The sequence below is a fragment of the Haliotis asinina genome, chromosome 2 (genome assembly GCF_037392515.1).
Source record: "Haliotis asinina isolate JCU_RB_2024 chromosome 2, JCU_Hal_asi_v2, whole genome shotgun sequence".
In the NCBI taxonomy this organism is placed as follows: Eukaryota; Metazoa; Mollusca; class Gastropoda; order Lepetellida; family Haliotidae; genus Haliotis; species Haliotis asinina.
In genome coordinates, this window is record NC_090281.1 from 29,026,550 (window position 1) to 29,044,121 (window position 17,572).

The 17,572-nt window shown below is 44.0% G+C and overlaps 1 protein-coding gene across 1 annotated transcript; it reads right to left on the reverse strand.

Annotated features, from left to right (window-relative positions):
- Positions 1-357: 357 nt before the first annotated feature.
- Positions 358-16,342, reverse strand: LOC137272431 (epidermal growth factor-like protein 7). Its single transcript, XM_067804811.1, has 8 exons — positions 16,122-16,342; positions 9,918-10,049; positions 9,373-9,491; positions 6,015-6,110; positions 4,425-4,541; positions 1,891-1,979; positions 1,217-1,418; positions 358-572 (listed from the first exon to the last, which is right to left on the reverse strand). The coding sequence occupies exons 1-8, from the start codon at positions 16,241-16,243 to the stop codon at positions 496-498; spliced, it is 954 nt and encodes a 317-aa protein (XP_067660912.1). The 5' UTR covers positions 16,244-16,342; the 3' UTR covers positions 358-495.
- Between the last annotated feature and the right edge of the window lie 1,230 nt (positions 16,343-17,572).

Here is a 17,572-nt window from a genome sequence, read left to right on the forward strand (position 1 = left end):
ACGAAGAAAAGACTAGATAAATGAACGGATGAACATACGAATTCACGGACGATGGGTGAGGGTGAGTTAAGTTTTACGCCGCACTTAGCAATATTCCAGCTATATGGCGGCGGTCTGTAAATAATCGAGACTGGACCGACAATCCAGTGATCAACAACATGAGCATCGATCTGCCCAATTGGGAACCAATGACGTGTCGACCAAGTCAGCGAGCCTGACTACCCGATCCCATTATTAGCCTCTTACGACAAGCACAGCCGCCTTTTATACCAAGCATGGGTTGCTGAAGGCCTATTCTACCCCGGGAATCACGAACGAACGTTGTGTACGTACATGATAAAGAAGAAACAAAATAGCTGAATATAGATGTTTACTATCTAAAATGTTAACGATCACACGTATGGGTCTCTATCAACATCTATTACATCATGGCATGGGTGCGCGGAGTGACCAGGAGGGATGGGGATGAGGAGTCCAACCACTGACCCCATCTATCTAACCGTATCGATGTCTTGATCTCCCTCTGAGTCCGGCCATCGCTGTCATCTTGCCTGAGGGCTTGGTGCACGTACCTGGAAGACGTTGGGTTTACATGTGTGGATCAGAATACTAGTATCTAGCCAGTATCTAGTACTATCTACCCATCATGAATTCATTCACCCACCCATCAGTTCATTAAACTATCCCATCCCACAGAACAGAACACAACCCCTTTGTCCATCCGCTCATTAACTCGTATACTAACCCGCCATCCACCTGTCTTTCCATTCATCCTATCCACCCATTCACTGACCCATCCTCAACCCATACTCAACCCATCCTCAACCCAAGAACTACAAAGCTATCCGTTCATCCATGATCAAACCGACTAAGCGCCCTCTTATATATCCACCATCTCTCCTTATATCCCTGATCTATCCATCTATACCATCAGCAGTAAAGCATTCACCCATGTCCACGAACCCAGATCAGCAGATCAGTATCACGACTTATAGACCAAGATCTGGGTTGGAATTGATCTTCAGCAGCCCATGTTTGCCGTAAGAAGGGACTAACAGGATCAGGCTTGCTGAACTGGGTGGCACATGTTATCGTATCCCAGATGCTCATGCTGTTGATCACTGGATTGAATTGTCCAGATTCGATTATTTGCTTCATATAGCTTGAATACTGCTGAGTGCTGCGTAAAACTAAACTCACTTACGCACTCACTTACAGACATCCAGTCTCTCCTCCAGCATAGCGATCTGTTCGCTGAGTGATGACAGGTAGGTGTTCACGTCCGAAATATCCTGCTCGGGGGTGGGCGTGGCTGAGGTAGTCGGGTGTGGCAGATCATGTATGGTCGGGGACGTGGGCAATGTTGACAATGTCCGCAAATCTTTGTGAAGCTTGGTCACGTTCAACGTCAGTATGTCCTGGAAAGTTGAGCTGCCAGTTACTCGGGTACAATTTCCATTTACTACTGGTACCTGTTGCTGTACACTGTTGCTCGACACAAGGTAAAGTCTGTTACCTGCTAAGAATTCAAACTTACATACTCAGCATACAATGATCTCAAGCACATGTATCATGCGTTAACGTACATTGTCGACATGGAGTGACCTGTAGCACATGTATCAAGGCGTTAGCTTACATTGTCGACATGTAAAGACGTCAAGCACGTGCATTAGGGCTGTAACTTACATTGTCGACATACAGTGACGTCATGCACGTGAATATAAAACATAAACTTACATTGTCGACATACAGTGACGTCTAGCACGTGAATATAAAACATAAACTTACAGTGTCGACATACAGTGACGTGATGCACGTGCATATAAAACATAAACTTACATTGCTGACATACAGTGACGTCCAGCACGTGAATATAAAACATAAACTTACATTGTCGTCGTGTATGGTGTTGACTTTGTGGGTGAGATGCTTCTGGTCTTGTAACATGGTCGTGAACTCATCTGTGCAGGACAGGCAGACTGGAACAGCAACACAACCATGCAGGTTTCTGTGTATTTGTACCAGATGTATCCTGTATACTCGCAGTTATAACAAAGTCAAACATCAACACAACCATGCAGGCTTCTGGGTATGTGTACCGGATGTATCCTGTATACCCCAGGTACGACAGAGTCAAACATCAACACAACCATACGGGTTTCTGGGTATGTGTGCCAGATGTATCCTGTATACCTGCAGGTACAACAGCCTCAAACATCAACACAACCATGCAGGTTTCTGGGTATATGTACCGGATGTATCCTATACATCCCCAGGTACAACAGACTCAAACATCAACACAACCATGCAGGTTTCTGGGTATGTGTACCGGATGTATCCTATACATCCCCAGGTACAACAGCCTCAAACATCAACACAACCATGCAGGTTTCTGGGTATATGTACCGGATGTATCCTATACATCCCCAGGTACGACAGAGTCAAACATCAAGACAACCATGCAGGTTTCTGGGTATTTGTACCAGATGTATCCTGTATACCCACAGGTACATCAACACAACCATGCAGGTTTCTGGGTATTTGCACCAGATGTATCCTGTATACCCATAGGTACATCAACACAACCATGCAGGTTTCTGGGTATTTGCACCAGATGTATCCTGTATACCCATAGGTACATCAACACAACCATGCAGGTTTCTGGGTATTTGTACCAGATGTATCCTGTATACCCATAGGTACAACAGAGTCAAACATCAACACAACCATGCAGGTTTCTGGGTATGTGTACCGGATGTATCCTGTATACCCACAGGTACATCAACACAACCATGCAGGTTTCTGGGTATTTGTACCGGATGTATCCTGTATACCCATAGGTACGACAGAGTCAAACATCAACACAACCATGCAGGTTTCTGGGTATTTGTACCGGATGTATCCTGTATACCCATAGGTACATCAACACAACCATGCAGGTTTCTGGGTATTTGTACCAGATGTATCCTGTATACCCATAGGTACAACAGAGTCAAACATCAACACAACCATGCAGGTTTCTGGGTATGTGTACCGGATGTATCCTGTATACCCACAGGTACATCAACACAACCATGCAGGTTTCTGGGTATTTGTACCGGATGTATCCTGTATACCCATAGGTACGACAGAGTCAAACATCAACACAACCATGCAGGTTTCTGGGTATTTGTACCGGATGTATCCTGTATACCCACAGGTACATCAACACAACCATGCAGGTTTCTGGGCATGTGTACCAGATGTATCCTGTATACCCATAGGTACAACAGAGTCAAACATCAACACGACCATGTAGATACTTTATACCCGAAGTAACTGCATGTCTCCCACATTAACACACTTACAAGGGACCCCCTGTAATCCTTACGACCTAAGGAGTAGAGCATTCACGAAATCACGAGGACCTCATTGTATTCACATAAACCACACATTTAAACAGTAATAAACTGGTGTACAAAGGAAACTACACATCTGGTGTTTGAAGATTATTTGCCGGAACACAGCGCTAATATTTCGAAAAGAGTTTTGTTTGTGACTTACCACTCATACAACATTGGGTACCTGTTGCCGAAACACCACAGATAGTTATTTTCAATACTGTGCTCAGGATATCATGAAAATCACGATTGTACTTAAACGGACGTGAATGTTATGCGTTATCAGTATAAAACACCACCGACTGAGACTGTTAGCGGTATACCCGTAACAGGCACTTTTCCAAATTTGAAGATTATCAAGTAGCAGATCGAGAACGACCGATGGAATATCGCAGGTTGGGGCTTCGAGCAACGGTGCTGCTTGGGTGTGTGAGTTTGGATTCAAGCCGCTTTTAGCAATATTCCAGCAATATCACGGGGAACACCAGAAATGGGCTTCACACATTGTACCCGGACAATCGTGCCCGACCACATTGCCAATACGGTCCGCCGTACTTGCCGGAATGACTATGGTGGAATGAAACGCGCCATGATATCTGACTGTCACAGGACTGGAAGACAGAAAGAGACCTTATGCAACACCGAATGCTCGCAGAGACGTCATCAGCATCAACACAACATCAGCAGCTACACAGTGGTGAGACGTTGTGTAAGGAACGTGAGAAACGCTGGCGACTTGTAAGTCACATTCAAATCATTTTTCAAAATATTTACACTTTTGGTTTAAAAAAAAGTAACATGCCAGATGTGGACTTTCTAATGTACCTCAGATTATTGTTTTAGGTTCCCAACAGCACGAACGCACCATTAGGACTTACAAATGTAAACATTAAAATGGCCTATGGGTGTGATTGTAAGGCTCAGCAGAGGACATTATCAACACAATTTTATGGGTGATCCGCAACAGTGTGTGGCTGTATACTTACAGTTGCACGAAAAGCTGGCCTGAAACAAAAGGGGACCCGACCATGTCCACGTACTCACAAGTGCAGGTGCGGCCGTCATCGGAGAGGCGGTAACCGTGGTGACAGTCGCAGTGGTAGCTGCCGTCACTGTTGACGCATCGCTGCTCACAAGGGCTGCTCTGGCATTCGTTGATGTCTGAAGCAACACCACATAGGCATTCAGAAGCACTCAGCTTCGTTACATCTTAGAACTTCAGAAACGTACAGACACGTTAAAGGCATGACCCTCTGAAACATGCAGAAATGTTACAGGCATGACCTTCTTGTACATGCAGAAATGCTACAGAAACGACCCTCTGAAACATGCAGATATGTCACTGAAATAACCTTCATGTACATGCAGCTATGTTACAGGCATGACCTTCTGAAATATGCAGATATGTTACCAACATCACCATCAGAAACATATAGACATGTTACAGACATGTCCTTCAGAGAACAGCTTTGCTACCGACATGACCATTATAAAATAACCTTGTTGCAGACATGTCATGAAGGTACATACGTTCGTGACGCAATTATCACCAATCCTGATGGTACCAAGGATGCTCAGTAGTAGACTGGTTCTTATTCACCCTGGTTTCTATCAAAGAATTTTACTCAGGAAGCAGTGACTGTGGGAGAAGATAGTCGTGGCGCCGGAATAATGTGACTTCATAAACTGAAGTTTTTCTTCCAAATTTGCTGCGTCATCACCACGTGCAGCATATCGAAATCTTATCTTCAGTAGATAAATAATTAAAGTAGTTTAGGGACATTAAACGCATCTTCAATTTCCCTCCCGATTATCTACAAGCCTCGGCCACATTCTCCTTACGAAGCTCGTACATTGTACGCCTAATCGCCCCGTTATGAAAGCTGTCAAATACCGCGGTTTTGTTTTTGATACGACCCCTTACGTTTTTGCTATACTTTGCCATTCCGCGGACATGTTGGTATGAAAACCTAAGAGCCTTGGCAGTTGCGTTTTACACCCACTCTAAACTTACAACTGGCTTCCCTATATCTTTCTCAAGTGTAATGAACTTACCCGTATCCTATTACATACTCCATGTCGCGACTCCTGGCTGTGGTTGTATGCAAGAGCGATGCAACATGCAATGTTGACAAAACACATGCAGCGTCATTTAATTTTTTGGATACATCTCAAATTTTCTCCTATTAACGTTTTTGTGGATTTGACGTTTAAGTGCCATTTTCCACTGGAAAACCTACAGTAGAGTGCCGTTTCTGGTGATCTAGTTTCTACATATGTTATTGGCATATGGCATACATATGTCGTCACGTGTATGAACGCTTTAGTTAGATGGCATATATGTGTGTTACAGTCCTTTTCATGTGCGGGGTAGCTTAGTGGTTAAAGTATTCGCTCGCCACGCCGAAGACCCGGGTTCGATTCCCAGCATGGCTGCTATGTGTTAAGCCCATATTTGGAGTCCCCAGCAGTGATATTGCTGGTATATTGCTAAAAGCGGAGTCAAATTTGACTCACTAACTCACTGCAGTTCTATTTTATAATGCGACGGAACTAATTTTTATACAGATTTAAGGCATTGTAAACAGAGTTGTGATGAAGATACAATGGTCAAATCGGTCAAAATGCACTCACCAGACTCACAAGAACTGCCGCTCCATCCGTCCAGACAGTTGCATTTGTTAGGCACTTGACATTTGCCGCCATGTTGACACGCAGGGGCACAGACAGCTGTGGAAAACAGGTGAAAAAGAGCCATTTTAAATCCATGTCATAATATATTCAACAGGTGGTATGTGTACCGATGTATAAAGATCCGGGACATCGAGGTAAACACACACAATCTGAGTCAAATGAAAAACTAATTTGTTGTGATACGTTAGTCTTTAGGAAGACGGATACACCTGAGTAAGTGAGTGAATTTAGCTTTACGCCTCTTTCAGCAATATTCCCGCAATATCACAGCAGGGGACCCCAGAAATGGACTTCACACATTCTACCCATGTGGGGAATCGAACCCGGGCCTTCACGGTGACGAGCGAACGCCTAAACAACGTGGCTACCCAATTCCCCTTTTGTACCCGAGGAACACGTGTTAATGAGGTACTTGCATGCTGAGAAAGGTAAGCGTGTGCATACGTGTACAATGATAGAAAAGAATTCCTTAAGTAACTGTAAATAGCGATGGACTCGAAAGTTGATGAGCTTGGAAGACGACCTAGCACCGGCGTGAATGAGTGATTTGGGTTTTACGACACTTTTAGCAATATCACTGCAGTGTCACGGCGGGGGACACCAGAAATGGGCTTCACACATTGTACCCATGTGGGGAATCGAAATGGTCCCATTCGGCGTGACGAACGAACACTTTAGCTACTATTTATAGCCTAGCTAACCGTTTCCTAGTAGTGGAAGACCTGTCATGTCAACGACGTCAGAAGTAATCACGTAAATCGCTCGATGGGTTTATGGCCGACTGGCGATTGACTCAGCATCACATTGCCTGTTTTGAAGTCAGGAATTGAAACTTTTTTTCACGGGAAGCTCGGGAAAACGTGTGCGTTTTCACCAGGACACGGGGCAAGTAAGAGAGGAGCTCTTGGGTAGCCTTGCTATAGTGGTTTCAGCGATCGCACGTCATGCCAAAGGCCCGGGTTAACATATATCACGGCGGGAGACACCAGAAATGGTGTTTACACATTGTACACATGTGGGGAATCGAACCTGGGTCTTGGGCGTGACGAGCGAACGCTTTACCCACCAGGCTACCCCACTGTCCCGTATTTTACATTAATAAGCTCGTGAATACGTAAGGCACATGTCGATCTGCCAGTGTAAAGGTGTACATGGTGTCGTTCTTCAGCTAGGAGCGTCAAGTGTCGCTGGTAAGGCAGCTAGAATGGGTGTGCACTGGTGCCACAGCTTACAGATCCCTTACTGACACAGCATATATTGTTACGTGCGATATACCACTGCTTGACGTGTATGTGTGATTGTAGAGGCCAATGCGTTCTCGTGTGCTGGGGAATGTGCATGGATGCTAATCAACATTAAGCAACTAATTAGTGTAACGACAACAAACCCTTTTTGACCCTGGTCACGTGTGCACAGCATACATGTGCAGCTCATTAATCAGCGTGATTATGATAACATACGTGGCGTTAATTACCCTCTAAACCCACCATCTAATTCCAGATTTAAGTCCCGATTCATATTATCTGACCTGCTCCCCACGTGCGTACTGCTACTAGTGAGTGAGTTTAGTCTTACACCATGTTCGATGGGGAATCGAAGCCGGTCGCTGAGAGGCAGGTTTACCATACTGTCGTCCTCTCCTCTCTCCTCTACCTCCACCGCCCAACCCACCTAAACACGCTTTGTGTGAGTGACCATCGACTCCTGTAGATAAGACCGCCTCCGTGGTGTAGTGGTTAGAGCGTCCGTCCGGAGAGCGGGTTCGATCCCCGGACGCGTCCTACCAGAAGACGTTAAAATACTGTACTTGTAGGCCCCTGCCTGGCGCTCAGCATTAATGGGTACAAGGACTGGTCGGCTCGGAGTCAGTATAATGTGTCTGAGTGGGGCATTCATACTGAACTGGTGTCTCAGTGAGCTAGCTTTATAAAACAAGCTCAAGAGCCACATGCACATGCCTTCACGTCGGCACATAAGTGAAATATTCTCAAGTACGACGTTATGTTGTGAGACACAAACTGACGCCTGTAAATGAACGAGATCGACAGGCTATTCTGTCTCACAGTTCCTGAACCAAGTTATATTCCTTACAGCTTAGTCTGTCTCACAGTCCCTGAAACACCTTATACACATATATAGGTTCAAGAGTCTGAATTCAGTCAGGTCAGTCCGTCAGGTTCTGCATCTCTGCTCTCCCTGGGGCTCCTTTTTGATGGATGATAGGTTTGTTACTATCAAAATGATATCTATTCAGAGACTAAGCATTAGTCTAGCCCTCCCTACAGTACTAAAACCCTAACGAAAGCATGTCAAAATATCCTCATCTCTGACCTCTAGAAGGCGCCTTTTCAATTTAAAAGGGCTTATTTATTACAATCAAAATTATGTATATTCCGAGACTAGGCATTTGCCCTTACACAGACTTAGTCTTCTAGATGAGCCAGCGACATATTGTGTAGTGTAACATGGGGTCGGTCACTTCAGTCGGGAGACCATCGGCATATGGTCTCTGCTTAAGTAGATCAACCAGCTGAACATATTGTGTAGTGTAACATAAGGTTGGTCATTCCAGTCAGGGTTTCTGCTCAAGTAAATTAAGCAGCTATATGTATATTCTCTTGCAGGGCACAGAATGAATTCTGGAGATAAACCAGCTGAGTATATTAAAAGCGCTGATGTTTGTAGGTGAAAAGGTAGATATATATATGGCCCAGTAGGGAATACCGTTAAAGTGACGTTGTTTAACAGGGAAACGAGAGGGTTGACCGACATGACAGCACGAGTGATCTCCCTTGATTTAATTCATTCTGCACACGTCACCCCGAAACAGAACCATTAACACCAGTCCGGGTTATCCGTGATTTAGCATAGACAATAATGTTGTTCTATGAAGAAAAGCTGGAATTAGGTACAGGTCGCTGTATCATCAGTAGATAATAGGGATCCCTAAACACATGCTCATTATCTAATCAGGACTTGTACAAGTGACTCTGCTTTCGAGAGAGACTGTCTTTTGTTGCTTATATTTTGATGAGAAACCTGCCAGACCCTGTAAAATTCTGCTAACTCAGGACAAGGTATTCCTCCTAGCGCGAGAAACCTGGAAGACCTCTCTGTATTCTGTTTTGAGAAAGCTGCCACAGGCTATGGTAATGTATCGTTACTAGGAAGACTTAACAGATCTGAAATTAGAAAGCTGCACGAGATTATGGTATTTTGTTCTGAAAAACCTGAGCGACTCAATAGTATTTTGTTGTACAGGTTATGAACAGATCGTTGCGTTTTAGAGATGGCTTACGTTCCAGACAGGCGTTTTTCTGGGCGTCATACCCCGTCCACCCTGGGCAGCAGGAGAAACGGGTATTGTACTGGGGTCTCATCTCAATCAGCCGTCTGATCTCCATCCTGTAGGAAAGTCTACAACAAAAGTCCCATAACGCCATGTTTACAACAAGGAGTGCGGTGAATAAAACCATGTCCAACATAATACAACGGGTGGGTACTTTCCCGTCTGACAGTTACATAAATACACACAAACATATTGTTGTACCACTCATAATTGACAACGATTACAGATTCTCCCCCTCCCTCTCAAATTCCTCTTTTTCTGTCTCTCAGTCTGTGACTATCTTTCTCTTCTCTCTCTTCTCTCTCTCCATGTCGCCATCTCCCTCTCCTCTCTCTCGCCCTCCCTCTCTCCGTTCTGTCTCTATCCCTCTCTCTCTTCTGTCTGTCTCCCTCTCACTGTCTTTCTCTCCCCCTCTCTCTCTTCTCTCTCTTACACACTCACAGACAAATATCGTGCAAAATCGTTAATAATTTGTTTTGTATGGGTCCTCTCACCTGAAATGTGGACACACTCCCGTCTTGTTTCCTCTGCAAGGGCGATAACTCCTTTGGTAATATGGAACACATACTGATTTCGTTGTGGGTACTGGTTTCAAGACGACTGCATCTTGACGACAGATGTGAAGTCTGGGATGAGATAATAAAGGGAGATAATTCGTGTGCACCTATTACATAGCATGTGAGACCGCAGTCTTTACCTGCAAGCCCTAGATATAGTTTCAATTATTAATGAGTACAGAGTGAGATTGATGTCTTCGCAGAATATTCTGTACTTTGGAGTTCGTAGCAGCAACTGGCCTGTCTAGAAGACACAGGGATGTGTACTAGCAACAGTTAACCTTGCTAGAATGCAGTAGGATATTGTGGTATCTCAAAACACATAGTTTCAGTGTGGTAGGTCTTGCCAAAATGTCCGGTGGACATGTAACTGAATCTGATTCGCTTGTGAAAATGCGAGTTAGAACTGGGGCTCCTTTCACGAAGCAACCTTTATACTAAGGTTAACCTTAACTCTCACTCTTCAACATTGCACTAAGGTTACCTTTGTGACTTACGATCACCTTAGTGCCTTGTCAAAGGATCTCCAGGTCTTCAACAACACATGCTGGTCGCACGAGGTGTTCCACACAATCCGGTGGTCATGCTCACTGACTTAGCATTTAGTATTCCAGTTGCAGAGATCGATGCTCATGCTGTCGATCACCTGATCCAGACTCAGTTGTTTACAGACTCCAACAGTCTGTCACACAGACCCTGAACGACATTATTGTCCCAACCTGAACACCCCCCCCTCCCCCGTAATGCAACTTTGTAAAGCCTTAAATGAAGCAAGTCTGGATCTTCTCAGGTTGAATCTCTAGTCTTCAGTGGTCTCCTTTTCAATTTACATGGGTTAGTCTGTTACTATCAAATAATATTTATATCCCGAGACTAAGTATTAGTCTAAATTTAAGACCCCCACTATGGAGCTGAAGTATTGCTGAGTGTGACGTTAAACACGAACACCCCAAACAAAATCAAAACACATGGAACCACAGTTGGCCCACGACGGAGAATGTGGTGGTTCCTCCCAATGAAGAAGCCAAACACGGACCAGGATGGTTTGATAACCGCCGTTTATAGCACGAATGTCTTAGCACCTGCAGGTTACAACATTAGTCCCTGAAAGACGTGACACAGGATATTTTATTAGATCTCTCTCGATTATGAGGCTAACCTAAGCAAGCTGTATATACACTTGTAAACAGTTAAGACCGCGAACTAGATTGGATGCGTGTATCTGGATGAAGCTGATAAGGGAGAGGCATGAAGGCAGGCATAATTGTCCGTCGAGAAACATAAACCTGTCTGCCTTTTTCCTGTAGCGGGAATTATGCTTGAATTTATGCCGTACACAAGGTTAGAAAAACTCTTTCAATTACAGTAAATTGCAATTGTGCATACCATTATTTATAGACATGCATTTTATCTGGCAATACAATGCCAGAGATTCGCTGTACTGTAGCAGAACATCTTGGTGCTGCACCTTGGCGAGTTCTCTCACGTAATGTACATGTTGGCGCGGACTTGCTACATACTGGCGAGAAGACTCGTATGCTGCATTCTAGGGACGACACTCACATCCTACACTTAAATCAGTATACCCACAACGTACACTATAGCCAGTATAGTCACATCCTACACTAAAGGAGTAAAGTCACATCCTAAAGGAGTAAAGTCACATCCTACACTAAAGGAGTAAAGTCACATCCTACACTAAAGACAGTATACCCACACCCTACCCTAAAGCCAGTCCACTCACATCGTATACTAAAGGCAGTATACACACATCCTGCACTAAAGCCAGTAAACTCACATCCTACACCAAAACCAGTATATTCACGCCTTACACAAAAGCCAGTCCACTCACATCCTACACTGAAGCCAGTATGCTCACATCCCACAGTAAAGCCAGTCCACTCACATCCTACAGTAAAGCCAGTCCACTCACATCCTACACTGAAGCCAGTCCACTCACATCCTACACTAAGGCCAGTCCACTCACGTCCTACACTAAAGCCAGTATACTGACGTCCGACACTTAGACTGTTGTATTCATGTCCGACACCAGGACAGAAGTAAAACACACACCACTTGACAGTTAATTAAGAGTGTATTCATCATTAGACATCTGAGAAGTCAGGAAAACCGTGGTGTGCTCAACACAGACCACCAACTACAGGAACAGTGATGTACTCAATACTAGGATTCTAAGGACAGTAGGGGTGTACTCCACACTAAACAGAACGGACAACAGTGGTGTACTCTACACAAGACGACCAACTACGGGAACAGTGATGTACTCTACACTAAACAGAAAGGACAATAGTGGTGTACTCTACACTAAACAGAAACGACAGTGGGAGTGTACTCCACACTAAACAGCAAGGACAATAGTGGTGTACTCTACACAAGAAGACCCATGAAAATTCGAGATAGAAATGATGCATCAGTAACTCATGTTTGTCGTAAGAGGCGACTAACACGATTGCCGCCATGCAGCTGTGTAAAAGTTATTGTTTGAAATTCCTCCCACGATCGTTGACTTCATTCCTACTCAATATTAAGTAAATTCACATCTCCACATCTCACCCTGACCCCACCCATTATCCCAAAGGGTATCCCATTCACTCAACACAAGACGGCCAGTGTTACAAACAATTGCTTCACAAATTAGACATCCAGCAGATTTATTGTTTTATTTTGTACTCAGTTATTAGGAATGTTTAGCAAGAAAAAAAGAAACCATTTATTGCCTTTTCTTTAATTTAAAAAATGTACATGACATTGCTTAACTGGCATGTCTTGGTTTCAGCTGATTTAAGAGGTAAAAATAATGTTGCCACTTATGAGTATTTTTATTTTATGGAAAAGCATGTCTTGGATATACAATAAATGTTTTTATTTGCCTAGTTATTTTAAGACAAGGTTGCATATTGGACCACTGGTATTTTCATTATCCAGAAACGAGCTATGGATATTTATGGAGTTAAACTTTTTGAAGACGTGTTAGAAATCCTGCTACTTAAGATTGCTGATGATATCATTTTGTTATCTGATGCAGTTTCTGGATTACAGAGGCAATAGCCACATTCTTGACACGCAGATGTGTGTGGTCTAACAGTTAATATATAACAGACAATTGTTGTATGTAGACGAGGTGGACACTAACAGACAAAAGAACTGTGGTTCATATAAGGAAGCAAGCGTTATCTTTACATGTAAATATTTACGAATTCCTTTCTCTTGGAGTCAAAGATGAATATGTGCATTGAAGGATTGGAGTGGAGCTGTATTGGAAGTACAGCTAATTTAATTTACTTGAGTGTGTATTTTACTACCTGATACACAATTACACCCAGTTCTATATATGTGGTTTTGACTTGTGGATTTTATAGAGATACCACAAAATAAGATATCGACATATAAAGCTTTGTGGAATCAGCGCTAGACATTCAGGAGAGTAGTGGTGTACTCAACACTAGACGGCCAGGGGGTAGTGGTATACTCAACACTAGACGGCCAGAGGGGTAGTGGTGTACTCAACACTAGATTGGCAGGAGGACAGTCTAGACGGCCAGGGGGGTAGTGGTATACTCAACACTAGATTGCCAGGAGGACAGTCTAGACGGCCAGGGGGGTAGTGGTATACTCATCACTAGATTGGCAGGAGGACAGTGGTGTAATCAGCACTAGACAGCCAGGAGGGCAGTGGTGTACTCAACACTACTCAGCCACGGGTGCAGTGGTGTGCTTCACACTAGACAGTCAGGAGAGCAGTGGCGTAATCAACACTAGACAGCCAGGAGGACAGTAGTGTACTCATCACTACTCAGCCAAGATGGCAGTGGTGTACTTCACACTAGACAGCCAGGAGCGTAGAGGTGTTCCCCTCTCTAGACAGCTAGAAGGGTAGTGGTGTACTCAACACTAGACAACTAAGAGGCTAGTGGTGTACTCAACACTACTCAGCCAAGAGTGCAGTGGTGTACTCAACACTAGACAACCATGAGAACAGTGGTGTACTCAACACTATACAGCCAGGAGGGTGCTGGTGTAATCAACAATAGACTAGGAAGGGGACTGGTAATTGTATCGCCGTTCTCTGAGATCTGCAATGGGCGTCAACCAAACATATGCCCCTGCCTGTTTAATGAGGTCAGGGGTCACGAGAGACAAGTTTTTTGTCCTAACTAATGATCGCAATGTGCTCCTGCAATAATTTCCCCGTAGTTCCAAAGTCACGTGACATCAACTCAATCTGTGCATAACCATGTAATGAAGAAGCGTGGCGAAGTTGCCGGCGCCTTATGAAAATACTGCATGATTATTTAATGTAAAAATCGTGTGCTGCCGTCAAATATACATGAAAATATGATGCCTCTCATCAGCAGATGGGCTTCAGTTTAGGCCTGGTGTTTGTTCGTGTGAAACACTCAGCTAGGTGTGGAGCACAGGAGGGAGAGATAGGAGGGGGTGGAGATTTTGCTAATGGGTAGGGTGGGGTTGGATGGAATGGGGGTGGGATACCCTTTGGGATAATGGGTGGGGTCAGGGTGAGATGTGGAGATGTGATTGAGTCATCTGCGAATTTACTTAATGTTAAGTAGGCATGAAGTCAACGATCGTGGGAGGAATTTCAAACAATAACACTCCAAGCTACGGCGTGGCTTTCAAGCTGAAAACTGCACCTCAAACCTAAATAGATCAAAACATATGTAAAACAACAAAAAAAAAAACCAACATTACTTCAGTAGCCTAACGTCTGGACATACCCAAAATCGGTTTCACACAAGTTATCCATGTGGGATAGTAAAGTCTGATGATAAATGCAGAGCTGCTACGTGTGCCCTGTCTTTTGGAGCTGTCCAATTAGCACAGGAGGCACTGGGGCAGCACAGTGCTTACAGAGTCGAATCCAGAGGTGGGGGCTTTTGTCCTGAAAATTTATTAAATGACCACTACAAACGGATGAAAATGACGCGTACACTCCCTCTTTCTCGATAGAGTGCACCCTCATTTCTCAAAAAGCTGCATCCGGCTCTGGGTTACAGACGGTCGTTCGTCACGCTGAAGACCTGGGTTCGATCCCCTACATGGGCACAATGTGTGAAACCATTTCTGGTGTCCCCGGCAGTGATATTACTTCAATACTGCTAAAACCATACCCACTCACGAACTCTCTCACTCAGTACAGTTCTGCCTAGGTGTGAAAGGTAACCGAAATGTTCTGAGCTGAACTGAACTGTTCTGAGCGAGATTGGTAGGCCGCTTATGGCAGTATTTCAGCAACATCACGCTTGGGGACACCATAAAAGGGCTTCACTTATTATAACCATGTGAGGAACTGAACTCAGGTCTTCGTTGGAACGAGTGAACGCTTAACCACTGGGCTACCTGATGAAGCCCACATAGGTAATATGTTGGCAGTTCTCATGACACATCTGAGAAAAATCAGAGGTTTGAACATGTCACGACGTCGGTTTCAGCACTATCTGTCCATTTTCTAAATGTGGACAAGAATCAAGCTCGTTTCATCATGAAGACGTTATATCGTCTCAAAGCAGACCATGCTCATTTTGTCATGTACTGCAAACATATATCGACAACAGTGTTAAAAATCTTACGTCATAGGTATTTACAAAGGTGAGACAGAAATCTACGCTTCATTATGGAAAAAGACATGCCATTTGAGATGATTTGTTGCTTTCCATTGTATATTATTTTTCCATTTCATCGGCAGGACTTTGCAGCAAACGGACTATGAATAGTATTTATAGTAGTTCGATATTCTCTGGGTATCTATATCGTAGTATAGTGCTCTGTAGTTATTTTGTACACATTACCACGTAGATGGTAGATGGTAGATGGTAGATGATAGATGGTAGATGATGTTCTATTGTTGTTGCAATTGCTTGTTGTTTAACGCCGCGCCGGGAAAAATTCCAACCATATAGCTGTGGACTGAGAATAATCGACTCAGGATCAAACAATCTACTGATCAACATCATCAGACACCATGACATGTGTCAACCAAGTCGGCGAACCTAACCACCCGGTCTCGTCAGTTTAGTTAGTTAGGATGGGCTACAGGTGATCAATTCTAACCCGGATCTTCATGGCTTTACATTGTGCTGTGGAATAACATTGTATACATACCCAGGTCGAAGTATATCCCCATGTGTAGACTCAGGTTGTGGTAAAGCGCTCTGCGTCTGGTTCAACGTTGTTACTAATACAACTTCGGCCACAAACGACACCATCCACGTGGTGAAAGTCATGCCGCTTTGTATGGTCACACAGAGTGAATACAGAGAGCAGGAATTGTCATCACAAACATCTCTCGCTTCTGCCGTGAAGCAACCATCCTCACATTAAATACGTCCGCCTGCCGGCTCAGGCTGCAATGACTGTGCAAGGCAGAGGCAGCACGTCAACTCAATGCATGAAACCCTGCTCACTGAAGACGGGCACTAAATATTGTGAATTCGTGGCTGTCCGTCCCTAGAGTCCACTGTCCGCCTGATGTTTCAGTCCCAATCCCTAGTGCCCTCTGTCTTCGTGATGTCTCGTTTACAATCCTTAGTGTCCACTGTCTGCCAATGTCTCAGTCACAATCCCTACCGTCCACCGTTCACCTGATGTCTCAGTCAGTCCCTACTGTCCACTGTCCACCCGATGTCTCGTTCACAGTCCCTACTGTCCACTGTCTGCCCATGTCTCAGTCACAATCCCTACTGTCCACCGTTCAACTGATGTCTCAGTCATAGTCCCTAGTGTCCACTGTCCACCTGATGTCTCGTTCACAGTCCCTAGTGTCCACTGTTCAACTAATAGGTCAGTCACAATACCTACTGTCCAGTGTTCGACTCATGTCTCAATCAAAACTCCGCAGTGTCTACTGTACGCCTGATGTCTGATGTGCAGGAATGAGTGAGCTGATGTGTGCCTCTGGGAAAATTGTGAAAGGGTACCGAGAATATACTTTTGCGTTTTCAAGTGTCTCCTTCAGTTTTTAATCATGTTTTTGCCTATTCAATCTTCTGCGGTGATTTATGACGTGTTTTTGGACAGTTTCTTCAGTGGTGCATGCTGGAGAGGTTCCTCCGGGTTGTTTAATATCTTCTAACAAATCATGCGATGTGCACAGCATGTTTTGATCTATAGAACAAACAAGTATGAGAACACCCTAAACTTGATAGTCATATATTAACTCAAACGTGGTGAAGTCACTGATACCCGGAGGTAAATGGAACTTTTTGTGTTCTTAATGCACCGTTTAAGGATGTTCGCTGGTCACGTTTTGAACTTCTGCGCAGCTCAAACTGTCGTATTCGGGTCATATTAACGACAACTATAATATATAATATTCACTAACATTTTATCCTGACTGAGTATTTTCATGTATTTATGAATGCTTAATATCCCTCAAAATATATTAATCACTTAAAAGTCGAAAGCTGATAGTTATTTTACGACTTCCGGAAAGCAAATGTTTCTGTTCCGGTAGCTTTGTATGTAAACAGTGGTAGCCCTGTAGCGGTGGCACGAACATACAGTGAAGCAACTGATCCAATATTTGTGTACGTTTGGGTGAAACGAAATAATGT